Raw genomic sequence first — 15,508 nt, forward strand, 5'->3', positions numbered from 1 at the left:
TTGTAAAAATAATGTTCAGCCACAATATAACTTTATTCCTTTTTAGGACTTAAACTATTTACTAGATCATTATTATTATTTAATATGAAAAGTCAAATAAACGTAATGGGAAAAACTAACAAAATAAAGGACGTGTGAGGGTTTATATGATTTTTAAGATATTAATTTAGATATATTTGGTAATAAAGATCGATGAAATAGAGTGCCAATGAAATTGAGTTCTCCAGGTTTACCAAAAACAAGGTAGTGATCATTGTCCAACTTTCGAATTTCACAATGCTCGCTGTGGTGGTATTTTTTGGTGATGAAAATTTGATTGACTGTCGGTGGTATCATATCAAGACTTAGGTCACTTAAATCCGATTCTACAACTACTGTTGTGACCGATCGTGGAATGATCAACTTGTTTGCATTGGATCGGTTACTGTTGACCAATATCATGGTTTCAAGTGTTTCCGGAAGTGTTATTTCTCTTTCAAAGCTACAGATACTGATTTTCAATTCCTTAACAGTCGAAGGTAGAAATCCTTCTTTGAAATCGTAAACCCTACAACGACTGATGTCCAATGACTCGATTCCATTTGCTTCTTTGATTTGTCCAGCAACCAACTTTAATGAGTATGTTACAATGGTCATCTTCTTCACCTTGACGTTACTTGGCAGAGAAAATATATTCATCGTTAATACCATTGAATCCAATTGATAATTAACAGTGGGAGGTAATAGCTCGTTGAAGTAGAACGATGTCTTACTATCAATTGTAAACGATTTGATGGTCAAAGGAAGTGCTGATGTCAATGTGTAATCAGAGAAAAACGCCAAATCGGTTACTGATTTCGGTATTTCACTGAGATCTACTTGCATGACATCTTCATCGACATTATCTGAATCATCGAAATGCAATACTTCCAAGTTTGGAAGTTCTTTAATGAATGGAGTCCATGATATCGGTACAAACTTCAATGCTCGAAGAGTGTGTGGTAATATATTGGTTGAAATAGGTGCAGAAGCGAATTTTAATTCTTCAAGTTTGGGTGGCAACGATCCTGGAACCAAAGGAGCTGTATAGGATTGTCCAAATGATAGCTTCTTCAATGACACTGGTAGAACACCTGGTTCAATTGATCTAGTAAAACATAGCGACTTTATAACTTCTATACCATCAGGAAGAGATCCACGATGTAAATTATCATTGAAAACATCTCCAAATCTGAGTTTCTTTAGTTTCGGTGGTAGTGGATATTGTAATGTCTCACAATTTTTGAACGTTGTAACATTGGAATCTTGTAACACCTTATAGATTCGAGGTGCTTCACCATGATGACCTAATATTAAAGTTGATACATTTGATTTGATTGATTCATCTTTTTTTTTGAGAAAATAAATAGATATTAATAAAATTATAATGGGTTTTATTAGCTAAATGTTTACCTTTATCAAAGTCATTCATATCATAATCAAAGGTAAAATAATCTAACAAACAAAAATAGAGAATACAATTATCTTTTGATTGTAAAGAATTCTCGTAGATTGATTTAAAAGAATTGAGATAGAGATGTTCATGTTTAATACAGATTGTATTCGAATCAAACAACAAGTATTTCTCTCTGCAATCAAAGAATCTCTTACAAACAAAAGCAAAACATATTTTATCTATATTCTTGATTCTATTTACTATGTTACCTATTAATAACAATGGTAAATTGACAAATATATTATCATTTTTATTATTATTATTACTATTAGATTGCATTACTTTATGATAATATCTCTCATTTTCTTTTATGTAAGTAAAATGAAATTTGTTTAGAAAAAATGAAATGCACAAAATTAACTTTTTTTTTTTGTTTTCATGAAATATTTGCGATGGCTCAAGAGAATAAATCATGTTAATTTTAATAAACATGCCCAATAATCTTTGGAAAAAGGATTATCCTAAGTCACAAGTAGATCGTTATATATTATTTTATTTCCAGATAATATTTGGATAACATTGTCTAGGTTCGAATGTGACATTTCCTACGGGAATAGGTTGTTCTGATTTCTCAGAAAGAGTCTCATAATTTTTGGGTAACAACTTTTGAATAACGAGTGAGAGCGTTATATTTGTCTGAAAAGAAATGGAAAAGAATACAGAAGGGTAAATAAACATATTTTTTCTTTCTAATTATTTAATAATAAAATCAATACATACTCTGAGAATAGCTTTTGCTTCTTCAATTATATAGAAAGGAGGAGGTTTTGCGAAACCTTTCATAATATGTTCAATATTTTGTTTGGCCAATTTAATATTTTCTAAAGTTGATAATAGTATTCCAAATGCCTATTTGAATAGATTTTAGTTAGAAATAATTGTGCGCAATCAATTGATTGATAAACAAAAATTTACTTACTGTTATATCTTGAACTTGAATTGATTGATTAAATAACTCCAAAGTGTAGGGTTCTGGTTGTTGATAGGGAGGACTGTTAAAGTGTTCGAATCTCTTGAGGAATCGGAGTGTTGGAGAACTGAATTCACACTTTGGTTTCTTGATTTTTCCCATCATCTCCAGTACTGTCATGAATCTAAACATCGATCGAGCAGTAAGTTTGTGAGATGCAATCAACAGACGATCGGGTGTTGCTGGTGGTAAGTGTGCATCGTTTTGCATATTATTGCTATTGTTATTATTATTATGTTGTTGTTGTTGAATTGATTTCGGGTGATTGTTATTCGCTGCAGCTTTCTGGTTGTTGTTGGTCGATCCTTTCTTGGCAGCTTTTTTCGCTTCTTTTTTCGCTTCTTTCTTCTCCTCTTTCTTGGTTCGCTGCGGTGTCTTTTGGTTCTCTTTGTAGATGTAGTGGTGCACCTGGATCTGGAGAGCGGCAAGGCAATCGAGATACCAGTAGATCTGCTGGTATTCGTGGTGTTCGTATATTTCGAGTTCGAATCCCAAGTAGAGATAGTGAATCATTAGCTTCAGTTTAATGTTGAAGATGAAACTACCAAACAGTATCGATATATTGGTTTTGTCTTTGGCGATCTCAGTGTCGATGATGTCAGCCTCACTCTGGAGAATGGTCAGGTCAAACAGCGAGTTCTTCAGCTTTCTATGCTGACGTGCACGATTCAACGAGGTCTGAATGAATATCCTCTGTAACGCCAGCGAGAATCTCTCGACAAACTTGGCAATCTCTGGATTCTTCAAGTTCAAATACTGGCTGGGCACGCCAAACGATGTCATCCACTCGAGGATTGCACTGGGCACGGAATTCGATCGGAAGAACTGTCCACTCGGCAAAGGGAATAGTAAACGACGCAAAAGTGAACGGACAATAATATTGGGTGATTGTCTACTAAAGTAAAGATGATAGTCCAACACTGAACTTAAATCTAAATCACTTTTACTCTGTTGTTGTTGTTGCTGTTGTTGATTCTGTTGTTGATTCTGTTGTTGTTGTTTCATTTGTTGATGAGTTTCCATTAGATGTGGCATTTGTAACATGGTCGATAGATCCCTAATGAGTTTATCGTAGTTGTCCAACACCTTGGCGAACGGGTGACATTGGTAAGCAGGAAAATCCATACTGGAGACAAAGAAGCAGTTTAGTTTGGCATTGAAGATTCCTTCGGGAATATCGACAAGTTTCAACTTTGGCAGTCGTGAACGCATGCTGTCCAATGTTTTCTGTATTTGCGGTATCAGTTTCTGTGCCATCACGACATTGGACGACATCAACGAGAAGAACAAAACGTAGAACATTCTTCTAAATGTTATCCTATCGTAGAGATCCTTCATATCGATTGCTTCGTCCGTCTTTTTTTCCTCGTTCAACTGGTCGACCATCTGTAACAACTCTTTACTCAGCGCGTCCAACTGATTGACCAATACCAATGTATCCACATTCTGATTCAAATTGAAATCATAAGTCGACAGATTAAAGTCTTCTTCCTACAATCATTATTAGTTAAGTTACATTCAAACAGCATATATTTATCATAGCAATTCAATATACATACCACACAAACATCACCTCTTGATACAATATGTATCAAAGTATCTGAGGATGCCAATAGTCCACTGATGTAGGTGGAGAGATAATTGTTTTTCAATCTACCTGGGAAGTGTAAATACATACAATTGAATAGTGTAAATGCAATTGGATTACCTTCAATCCATCCAATCTGGAAAGGTGAGAATTTAAGTTAAGTTTGTTAGTTTGTTAGTTGGTAAGTTATTATGATTATTATAATATTGTGGTAATGTTATAGATTGTTTGTATTCTTACTTACTTCATATGACATCAATCGATCGATGATTGCAATGATTTCTTTTGTATTTAAAGAGGTATCTCTTGGTACCTCTCCCATATCGTAGAGCATCTCAGCTGTGAACGGTCTATCTACATCTGAACCTGTATCCAATTTCTTGTTCATCACTTCCAGAGCATGAATAGCTTGATCCAATGTAAATTGTTTTGGATGTACAAGTTGACCTAATTTCATATCTATATATATATGTTAACATATAATTTGTATTCATTGTTTTAAGTTCATTCATTCATTTCATTAGTGAATGTGACATTGACAAGTCGTTCGTTAAACTAAACTATTGCTTTTAATTACAAACTTACCTTTTAGAGCATCTTTAAAAATAGGTAATGCATCTTCATATAAATCATCTTCTTGATTATTCAAAGAAGCAGTAGAAGTAGTTGACATTGATTTATCTATTTAACTATTGTATACAAATAAATATATATAATATCTAATTTATGATAATCAATGAATAAACTAACAATGTTTTGAAGTTCTTAAAGTTCTTTAAAAAAAAAAAAACAAAAAACCTGCATTTTGACAAAAAAAAATTAAAAAAATCTGGAAAAACAAAAAAATGAACAACTAATGATTATAATAATCATCATGTATTAGTTGTTTCACAATTTATAATAATAATAATACTTTATAAATTTAAATTTGATTTATTTAATGATTTCAAACTATTAATGATTTCATCAAATGAAAAGTTTGATTCTTCATGATGATTATTATTATTATCATTGTTATATTGTTCTTTTAACAATTCTAGTTTTAAAATGATCTTTGTTACTATATTCTTTTTTGTTGATGTTATCTTTTTTGTTGTTTTTGATCCAAAGATCATAGATAAACTTTTAACATTCTTAAAGTTGATAAACTTGTTGTTGCCTTAATTAACAATTCGCCAAAACAAACATTGACTGTCTCTCGTATGAATATTTCCAACATCTTTGAGTTGTTCATTTCAATCGCTTTGAAGAATCGATCAGATCTATAGTGTTGGAACGGATCACCCAATTTCTCCGATCGATGTTGATATATGAATTCGATGAGATCTACATTCTGGCTATCGACAATCTGTCTCAGAGAATAGTGATTACATTCACAACCTCTTCTTTGATACAATAGTTTAAATGCATCGCAATGACCATTGTTTATTGAATTACACAGAGTCATTTTAGATACCACCAACTCTTTATCACGATCCAACAAGAATTCGACTGTTTCCAAGTGTCTACTAGTCGATGCCAGTCCGAGATGATGATCAGTTGACATCCTTTCGACAATCCTATTGTCGTAGTACCATTTGAGAACACTGAGATTACCATTTATTGCAGCGGTATTGAATATCTTGTCGGACATTTGGAAGTTATTCTCTCCCTGGAAGAGGAATAGCAGTACATCTACATCACTCTTGACCGCTGCATACAACACACATTTCTGACTCCATTTAGATTTTGGCTCACAGTTTTTGTGGAGGAATCTGAGTACATCTATATCACCATCCAGACATGCAACATAGACTGTTAGATCATGTATATCGCTGTTAAAAAATCTGTTGGTATAATACTTGTTGATATTGTGATAGATTGTCTTTGCTAATTCATAGTGCCTTAACTTAACGATGGTTGGCCACTCACGAACATAGGATTGTAATCTTTGTTTTTTTGATTTGTCATTAATAAGATTCTGTAAAAGATTGTTGAACTCTGATTCATATCGATCTATTAAATTATATTTTAAAATGATTTTTGGTTTTAGCATGTCCCATTTGAAAGATTCGACACACATTCTTCTGTGAATGTCAACTACATTTTCGAAAATTTGTATTCTGATATATTTGTTTTTTAATAATCTTAAAAATAGTAAATATTTATAATCTGTTATGTTTATAGACATTTTATTAAAGTACTCTAACGGTTTGATAATCGCAAAGCAAAGCGATTTATAACATCAATAAAAATAGTATGTTTTTTATTTTCTTTTCAGAAAAAATCAAAGAATTCAAATTCCTATTAAATTCTCTAAACAACCAAAAAAAAAAAAAAGTAGTCTTGAAACTTTGTCGATTTGATTGTTAGAGATAATGATAGGAGCAACACTCTGAAGATTAATATTGAAACAAAAAAAGGTTGAGCTAACAGAAGCTGAAGTCATCAAAAAATAGAGTTGGTTACATAAATACCACTAGTATCATTCAATCAACATGGTTAAAAGCATATTACATGTAAGTCTGTTGGATTTAATATAAAAGAAGAATAATAAGTTGTTTGGTGGTTGTTAATTAGTTGATGTCATATCTTTATTATTTAGTGATTTCAAACTATTAATGATTTCGTCAAATGAAAAGTTTGATTCTTCATGATGATTATTATTATTATCATTGTTATATTGTTCTTTTAACAATTCTAGTTTTAAAATGATCTTTGTTACTATATTCTTTTTTGTTGATGTTATCTTTTTGTTGTTTTTGATCCAAAGATCATAGATAAACTTTAACATTCTTAAAGTTGACAAACTTGCTGCGGCTTTGATAAGCAATTCGCTAAAACAAAAATTGACTGTCTCTCTTATGAATATCTCCAACATCTTTGAGTTGTTCATTTCAATCGCTTTGAAGAATCGATCAGATCTATAGTGTTGGAACGGATCACCCAATTTCTCCGATCGATGTTGATATAAGAATTCGATGAGATCTACATTCTGGCTATCGACAATCTGTCTCAGAGAATAGTGATTACATTCACAACCTCTTCTTTGATACATAAGTTTAAATACATCTGGATGTCCATTGTTTATAGAACAAACCATTGTAAGATCGGATACTACCGACTCTTTATCACGATCCAACAAGAATTTGACTGTTTCCAAGTGTCCACCAATCGATGCCAGTCTGAGATGAAGATCAGTTGACATCCTTTCGACAATCCTATTGTCGTAGTACCATTTGAGAAAACTGAGATTACCATGTGATGCAGCGGTATTGAAAATGTTGTCAAACAAGTTGGATGCCTGCCCTCCCTTTAAAAGGAATAGGAGTACTTCTACATCACTCTTGACCGCTGCCAACGATAGACATTTCTGACTCCATTTCGTTTTCGGTACACAATCGTTGTGCAGAAATCTGAGTATTGCCATGTCACCCTCCAAACATGCATTTTCGACTGTTTTATTGTACATTTGATTGATATCGTAATAAGACACAAGCGTATAGATTTTAGAATAGTAGTCCTTTATATTGGTATAGATTGACTTAGCCAATTCGAAATGTCCCAACTTGACAAGAGTTGACCACTCATAAATATAGAATTTTAATCGATCTTTTTTCGATTTGTCCTTGTGATTCTGGAGGAATTGTTTGTACTCTGATTCAAATCTATCTATCAAATTATATTTTAAAATGATTTTTGGTTTTAACATGTCCCATTTGAAAGATTCGACACACATTATTCTATGAATGTCAACTACATTTTCGAAAATTTGTATTCTGATATATTTGTTATTTAATAATCTTAAAAGTAGAATGTGTTTATAATCTATGATGTTGTTTGATGTGTTTGTTGACATTATTGTTTTTTACAAAAGAGTAAAGTAGTAGTTTATTTAATGAATAAAATGTCTTCAATTTCAAATATTTTTTTTATTTCTAAATTTTTTCTCTTTTTTAAAATTTAATATTTGTGAAATACGTTATCTATATATTAATATTTTTAGATTTTTCCCAGTAGTGAAAAAGATAATTTAATACAACATTGTGTAGGCGTATATACTGTATAATAATAAACAACAGAGTGTCTTTCTTCTGATTGGCATGGTAAGTTGTTATACACTTCTTAGCTGATGCCAATCAGATTTAATGTAGGTTGGGGGGTGCTGCTTTCTTGACCCTCTGAAAATGTTGAAATGATCTATTGTTGGAATCACAGATTACTGCATTGTTTAAATAGTTGTTACTTTTTTTTTTAAAAAACATTTATGATTCATTGCAGAGCAATCGACAGTGACTCCTTGGGAGATAGAATTAGCGATGGTGAAGTTAAGTTTGTGGTAATTGGCATCGATCAATTTAGTGTATTGGGTACCATCACCAAACATTTTACAGGACAGCGCCTGCCATAAAGAATGTACTATAGCAGCAGTAAGGTGGGTGAAGTGGACAGTAGTACGAATAGGACCGTCGAACTTGATGCACAACTCATGATCAGTCAACAAATTTCAGGTATTGATATTAACCTGCTAGTTCGTGTTTTATATTATATACATTCTCACAGGCCGTGAGAAATAGCCAATAATAAGGTTAGCAGTGGAAGTGTTACATTTTTTTGTTTATTTATGAAACGCATGCGGTCCTTAAAAATTTATTAGATTAAAATGCGTTGTCCGGGAATCGAACCCGGGTCTCCTGCTTGGTAGGCAAGAATTCTGCCACTAGACCAACAACGCTTTTTTGATAAAAATTTTTCACATTGGGTTTTTTATTTCTTTTCTATTTTTATAGATCAATAAATATTATTTTGATTTTTGATGGATGACTAATCAAACAATCAGGCAGAGATTTGCTTCTGTTCTATGTTTCAAATCAACTGCAATCAATGAATTTATTTTAAAAATATAATCAACTTTCAGCTCTGCCCTAAATTTGTTCTTGCAAATTATGAAATTTTATTAGTTTTGACGTTACCATGGTTTATTAGGATTTTTTTTGATAGAACCCCAAACTATTTTAATCTTTTGACACACATTCGCATAAAAAAAAGTTTGTTCAAAATAAAGAGGATGAGGTCCTTTCAAGGGTTATCAAAAACTTTCATTGACAATAATGATGAAAATATGACCTTTGGTTTAAGTGATTTCCAGGAAATCAATGACACAAAGCTGAACCTATAAAAATTCATAATTAGTAGTTATTATCTATCTAGTCTACAATTTTCATACATTTATAATATATATTTAAAACAAATTAAAATGGATTCCAATACACCAACTACTACTGCCACTAACGATGTTGCTGCTGTTGATCAGAGTACAGTTATTCCATCGGGTGTCAGAGTCTATACTGGTCAATGTTTCTGTGGTGATATCAAGTTCACTGTTGAAGCGGATCTTAATCAATTAAAGTCTGGTCGTTGCAATTGCTCTTTCTGTGTCAAGCATAGAGGATGGTTCTATAGATTGGAGAATGTCAATCAATTCAAGCTTCTCACTCCCGAAGAGAATATGATGACATTCAGTCGTGGAAACCACGCCTGCAAAAAATGTGCCGTCTACACACACGCAATCGGTGACTATGGAGAAGGTCCCTATTGCTCAGTTGCCGTCAATTGCATCGATGATCTTACCCCAGCACAAAAGTCAGCCATTCCAATTACTTATTTCGATGGATTAAATAATAATTGGTGGTCAGCTCCGAGCCATGTTAATTACTTATAAAAATAAACTGTAATATCTATATTCTAAAGTAATATCTAAACTAATAGCTTAAAGGATCTTTTTTTTTTAAAGTTGTTAAAAGTCAATTAAAGCTAGTGAGAAAAACAAAAAAAAACCAACATAGCGAACCACTTGCTGTTCACACTTTTTTTTTTTTTTTGCATGAAAAAAAGTTTGTGGCGACTGCAGAATACTATTTTTGCTATGTCTGGTCAGGTGTGGGGTTTTATTTGATTTTTAACAGTTGAATTTATAATACAAAAAATTTGGTAAATGTAGTAAAGATATTTATAATCTAATTTCTAAATTTATTATTCCATATATCTTTATATGCTTTTTCTAGATTATTTGTAAATTTAGCGTTATCACAAATATTGGAATTCAACATGGTTTGTCTGAGTGAACTTCTATAGAGTCTTAGTAGTTCTCTGTCGTTTGCCAATTTGATTGCTGTTTCTATGTATTCTTCTTGTGACTCTGTGATCAGATTCTTAATTGGCAAGTCAGAGGCGATATTCGAGAGTATCGATTGTCCGACGTTGTGTGAATGTGAACTGCCAACAAGCGTTACCACAGGTACACCCATCCATATTGCTTCGCAAGTTGTTGTTGTGCCTGCATAGGGGAATGTATCGAGTGCAACATCGATTTGGTTGTAAATCTTTAGATGATCCTCTTGGCTTGGAAGTAGTGCTAGCAGGGTGGTGCGAGCGACTTCGATTCCAAAGTGTTGGAGTCGCTCGAGGAACGATGCACAAGTTGTAGGACAAGTGAATGATTTACTCTTTAGCAGCAACCGGCAATTAGGAACCGATCTCATCAACTTTGACCAACATTCAAGTACCTGATCACTGTACTTTGAGACGACATTGCACGTTCCATAGGTTATATAACCGTTTTGTTCGGATGGCGGTAGTACCGATGGTTCTGCAGCCAGACAGTGTTGTGGTGGTGTATAGGTGAGAAAGCAACTATCGAGTCGATAGAGTTGTTCGGTGTACTGTTGAACCGTTGAACCAACCGGGTCAGTATAGCTATCTGTGAATTTGTAATCGATATTTGGCAGACCAGTAGTATTAGGATAGCCTAGATACGATATTGTAATTGGCGCAGGTTTCAAAGCAACGACATCCAATCGATTCGAACAAGTATGTCCAGCCAAGTCAACAAGAATATCAACACAATCGTCGACTATCATCTGTGCCACCACAACATCTGATTTACCAACAATCGACCGCCAACAATGATTATATGATTTAAGTCTAATGGTAGTATCATCTTCCTTTATAACATTTGAATAACTATAATTATAGAATGAAATATAAATATAATAAGCAAGAAAGTAAAGTTATGTATTACATAGTCAATGTTTATAATTAATACTTTACCAATAAATATTAAATAAATTCCTATCATGATGTTTTAATATACCATCAATAAAATAAGATACAGAATGTGTAAAGAAATCAGGTGATATATAACCTATTGTTAATTTATCTTTTTCTTTTAATTCTGTTTTATAACTATTAAATTAAATTATTAATTATTAATTAGTTGAATATGAATAATATAATTTTGTTTTGTCAAGTCCTTTTAATTAAACATACTTTTGAATCAATTTATCTTTTTTAATATAATTCTTTCCCCATCTCTTATGTGATTTAAATATTGATAATAATGTTCTATTTGAATCTATATTTATATTGATATTATATTAATCAAATTTGATTTAGTTAATGGTTACATTCTAATCATTATATATATACACTCTTTGATTGTTGATCAACAACTTACAATTTAATGCTAATAATTTATTGTGAGGAGCATTGATAGAGTTTGGTGTGTATAATATCGATTTATCATATGCTTCTATTGCTTCATCGATCTTTCCTTCATCTCTATAGATGACACCGAGATTGTTGTACGCTTCGCCATAGGTGTTCAATTCCTCTATCGCTCGTTTAATATATCGCTTCGCCTCTGACATGCGACCTTGAAGTGTGTAGATCACTCCAATGTTGTTCAGTGCCTGTGCAAAGTGAGGATTGCACGTGAGTGCACGATTATAACACTCGAGTGCAGCATCAAAGTTGTTGAGCTCGCGATACAGCACTCCGAGATTATTGTTTGCCTCTGTGTAGGTCGGCTTGAAGTGAATGGCCAGCTCGTAGCAAACGATCGCTTTCTCATACTGCAGTCTCTCAACGTAGATAATCGCGAGATTATAGTAGGCGTCGGCGTATCCGCTGTGGTAGTAGAGCGACCGCTTATACGACTCGGTGGCACGCTCCAAGTCACCGGCGACTTTGTAGCGTGTGCCCAAGTCGCACAGCGCCACCGACATGTTGAACTTGACGAGCTGGTAGTTTGCATTGTACTTGAGAGCACGCTGGTAGAATTCAATGGCGCCGTCGAGATCGCCGTTGTTCTTGTGTATGACACCGACATTGCACAACGCCTCCGGGTAGTTTGGTCGAAGGTCGAGCGCATTCGCGTAGTGGCTGAGCGCCAGTAGACGTTCGCCACGCTCATAGCTAACCACACCAAGATGAAAGTGTGCCGGTGCATACCGATCGTTTAGCAACAACGCCAAATGATAGATTAAATAGGATTCATCGGTTTGTTGCTTTACCAGAGTACGCAAATCCGTTGCAACCTCAACCACATAGGATTCCGGTGATATCGAACACTGCGAGTAAATCGTCGGCAATTCAATCCATTCCGGTAGCTCACTAGATAATCCAACACTTAATAATAATTGTAAAATAGCTGAATTTAAAATATTATTATTATTATTGTTATTATTATTTAATGATGTTTTAAATGATTTCCATTCATTTAACTTATAGGCATCTTCAATATGTTTGGGTGCTATAATACGGACTATTCTAGAACCGTTGAAGCAAATTACTCTTATCGTCGATGATTCATTGGTTGCATTTGTTGTCACTGTGAGAATATTATTGATTTTTTCCTCGACTATATTATTATTCATTAATTAATTATTAATAAAGTAAGAAAACAATAGTCTATTAAAATAGTGCTATTACTATATCAATTAACTATAAATATATATATAAATATTTACATTCCAATGAAATTAATAAATTAAAAAGGTAATTTGTTTTTTTTTTTTAAAGATTAGTGGTGTGTTTGTTGTTTTATTGCAGTATTATTGGAATGTACAAGTATATGTTATTTAATTTTTTTAATAAAAAACATATTGTTTGGTGTTGAAGTAGTAGTAGTTGTTGTTGGTTTTGTTGATTTTGCAGTTACAGTCAAAGTTGGTGTTGCAGTGGTGTTAATGTCATTGTCTTCATTTGATTTTGGTTTTACTTCAAAGAATCTCTCTATTCCACTAGATTTAGCTTTTGCACTTTGCTGGTTCTTCTTTGCATTAATTAAATTTGCTGTTGTATTTACAGGTTTCTTTGGTTTGGTTGGTGATTGTATTCTCATTGTTGAAAGAGATGAGATTGTGGATAGTGATGATGTTGATGTGGATGATGTTACAGATGCAATTGATGATACAGAAGAAAAACTATTTGATAATTGTGTGGATTGTGAAGATTGTGTTGATTGTGAAAAATATTCTTGTGAACTTGTTTGTGATGAAGAAAAAGATGTTGATGATGATGCTGCTGATTGAGAACTTTGAATTTCCTCTAGTGTTGAAACTTCACTTAAATTATCATTGTATTCAAATGACATTGGAATTGATAGATTATCATTATCGCTATTCTTATCTTTCACCTGGAAGAATCGATCGATACCACTCTTTGCAAAGTATTCTTTCTCTGGTTTAATACAATCTGGTGAATTAAATCTAATGTTATTTACTAAAACAGGTACTTTATGACTAGTATATATAAAGTGATGAAATCAAATTAGATTAAAATTATTGAATTTATCTGAGATATATTATATATATATACTTACAATGATAATCCATCATATGGTTTCATTAGTTTATAAAGTGAGTGTAAATCTGCTGGAGAACCACTGGTTTTCTCATCGTAAGGTCTCAGCCAATGATTGATGTCATTCTCATCGGTGAGAATAACTGGCATTCTATGATGAACTCCTGACATTCCTTTGAAAGCATCGGTAGTGATCAGCGCGTAACGAAACACATCTTCGCCAGTTGCAGATTTCTTGATCTGATAGACACCTGCCATTAATATCATTGATTTTCCACTGTTTACCAAACTTGTGTTATCTGGTGAATAACTGTTTGGTTGCTGATAGAAATAATAAGGTGATGGTGGTATTTTGGTGCTTGCCATATCGCCATTTGCGTGTTGCCACTCGTAGAAACCTTCGGCAACAATCAAACATCGTTGACGCTTCAACAACGATTTAAACAGTGAATGGTTTGGGATGGTGTCTGATCTGATATTGATTATATTATATTGTGGATCACCAATCCCACCCCATAACATTGACATTACAACTCTTTGATTCTTTTGTTGTTGTGGTTGTTGTTGTGATTGTTGATCTTCATTATTTACGGAGCCACTGACATGATTATTGGTTGATTCATTCCATTCGTCATTTATATTATCTTGATTATCTTCATTATTATCACTATTATTACTATTATTGTTATTATTAATTCTACCACCTGATACTGATCTTGTTAAATTCAAATAGTTTGTAATTACTGGTTGATTCATTCCTGCAGTGACATTGTAGGATGGTTGATATCTTGAACCCCCAATGAATTCATTGGTGTCGGTTCTGGCATGAATTTCCTGTGGATTCAAAGTACAGACTGCTCTTCCACACATTTTAATATTTCTTTCCTTTTTTGTAAGTCTCTCTTAAATAAACTTTAATAATAATAATCAAACAGCAAGTGATGGACAGTTCAAATAATCAATCAACTTAAAGTTCATTCATTTCCAAAAAAGTTGGTTTCCAATATTTATTTCTTGGAAAATTTTGGCGCGCTCAAAAATTTTTTGATTTGAACGAATTATTTTTTAAATCCAAAGCTTAATGCTGTTATATATTTGTAATATGAAAGTAATAATGGCCAAATTTATTATACTTCCATCACCACTTCATGAATTCTTCTAAGTTATCTCATCCACACTTTCTTGTTTTACAATCAATTATCGAAATTTGTTTTTTACAATATCATCTATTATCAGATGGTTTGTTGATTCATATTAAACCATCTGTCAGAGTTAAAAAAATTTCGATCAGATAAAAATCAATTGTTTTCAGAAAAAGTATAAACTCTTAAATTGGATTTTTTGCCATCATCATCCGACTTTAACTCAAGTGGTAGAGTGTTTGACTGTAGTAAGAATCACAAGAGATATCAAAAGGTTGCTAGTTCGAGTCTGGCAAGTCGGATCTTTTGAAATTTAAAAATCCGGATGCGGTAAGGACTATTTTTTTATTGAAAAACTTAACCTTTTGACTCTGTCGAAGGACGTAGTTAGCGTGGCTATATTTCTCACGGCCTGTGTGAGAATGTAAATATAATATAAAACACGAACTAGCAGGTTAATATCAATACCTGCAATTTGTTGACTGATCATGAGTCAACAAATCTTTTTTTGCTAAAAAAAAAAAAAAAGTAGTTAGTGAAATGGTTCATTCGTGGGCCTTCACTACTTCGACCCGTGTTTTAAGCCTCGAATTAAATTTTAATATGAACTAACTGAAAAAGTAACCAAAACTAACTAACGTGCAGTTTGGCCGAGAATTCGTGGGAACGAAAAATTAACTCACCAGTGAGTATTTTAACTTATTTTTCAA

General features: G+C 32.9%; 7 protein-coding genes and 2 non-coding genes across 9 annotated transcripts; 2 read left to right on the forward strand and 7 right to left on the reverse strand.

Annotated features, from left to right (window-relative positions):
- Positions 1-153: 153 nt before the first annotated feature.
- PPL_06283 (FNIP repeat-containing protein) lies at positions 154-1,753 on the reverse strand (the record flags this gene model as incomplete). Its single annotated transcript, XM_020577145.1, has 2 exons — positions 154-1,364; positions 1,432-1,753. 2 exons carry the CDS (start codon positions 1,751-1,753, stop codon positions 154-156), a joined length of 1,533 nt encoding a protein of 510 aa, XP_020432819.1.
- Positions 1,754-1,966: 213 nt separating this feature from the next.
- Positions 1,967-4,705, reverse strand: PPL_06284 (uncharacterized protein; the record flags this gene model as incomplete). Its single annotated transcript, XM_020577146.1, has 6 exons — positions 1,967-2,110; positions 2,195-2,323; positions 2,394-3,935; positions 4,004-4,168; positions 4,277-4,491; positions 4,618-4,705. 6 exons carry the CDS (start codon positions 4,703-4,705, stop codon positions 1,967-1,969), a joined length of 2,283 nt encoding a protein of 760 aa, XP_020432820.1.
- Positions 4,706-4,797: 92 nt separating this feature from the next.
- On the reverse strand, positions 4,798-6,202 carry PPL_06285 (uncharacterized protein; the record flags this gene model as incomplete). Its single annotated transcript, XM_020577147.1, has 3 exons — positions 4,798-4,805; positions 4,985-5,165; positions 5,219-6,202. 3 exons carry the CDS (start codon positions 6,200-6,202, stop codon positions 4,798-4,800), a joined length of 1,173 nt encoding a protein of 390 aa, XP_020432821.1.
- Positions 6,203-6,583: 381 nt separating this feature from the next.
- Positions 6,584-7,870, reverse strand: PPL_06286 (uncharacterized protein; the record flags this gene model as incomplete). Its single annotated transcript, XM_020577148.1, has 1 exon — positions 6,584-7,870. One exon carries the CDS (start codon positions 7,868-7,870, stop codon positions 6,584-6,586), a length of 1,287 nt encoding a protein of 428 aa, XP_020432822.1.
- Positions 7,871-8,675: 805 nt separating this feature from the next.
- On the reverse strand, positions 8,676-8,746 carry PPL_06287. Its single transcript has one exon. It is a non-coding gene; the product is annotated as a tRNA-Gly (tRNA).
- Positions 8,747-9,268: 522 nt separating this feature from the next.
- On the forward strand, positions 9,269-9,733 carry PPL_06288 (GFA family protein; the record flags this gene model as incomplete). Its single annotated transcript, XM_020577149.1, has 1 exon — positions 9,269-9,733. The coding sequence occupies one exon, from the start codon at positions 9,269-9,271 to the stop codon at positions 9,731-9,733; it is 465 nt and encodes a 154-aa protein (XP_020432823.1).
- A 295-nt stretch (positions 9,734-10,028) lies between these two features.
- spyA (O-linked N-acetylglucosamine transferase, SPINDLY family protein) lies at positions 10,029-12,728 on the reverse strand (the record flags this gene model as incomplete). Its single annotated transcript, XM_020577150.1, has 5 exons — positions 10,029-11,034; positions 11,122-11,256; positions 11,341-11,425; positions 11,528-11,631; positions 12,007-12,728. 5 exons carry the CDS (start codon positions 12,726-12,728, stop codon positions 10,029-10,031), a joined length of 2,052 nt encoding a protein of 683 aa, XP_020432824.1.
- A 63-nt stretch (positions 12,729-12,791) lies between these two features.
- PPL_06290 (SOS response-associated peptidase) lies at positions 12,792-14,526 on the reverse strand (the record flags this gene model as incomplete). The annotated part of the gene is made up of 3 exons (XM_020577151.1): positions 12,792-12,795; positions 12,954-13,595; positions 13,676-14,526. 3 exons carry the CDS (start codon positions 14,524-14,526, stop codon positions 12,792-12,794), a joined length of 1,497 nt encoding a protein of 498 aa, XP_020432825.1.
- Positions 14,527-15,010: 484 nt separating this feature from the next.
- Positions 15,011-15,100, forward strand: PPL_06291. Its single transcript is given in 2 exon segments — positions 15,011-15,048; positions 15,064-15,100. It is a non-coding gene; the product is annotated as a tRNA-Tyr (tRNA).
- Positions 15,101-15,508: the final 408 nt, after the last annotated feature.

The sequence above is a fragment of the Heterostelium album genome (genome assembly GCF_000004825.1).
Source record: "Heterostelium album PN500 unplaced genomic scaffold PPL_contig15, whole genome shotgun sequence".
NCBI lineage: Eukaryota > Evosea > Eumycetozoa > Acytosteliales > Acytosteliaceae > Heterostelium > Heterostelium album.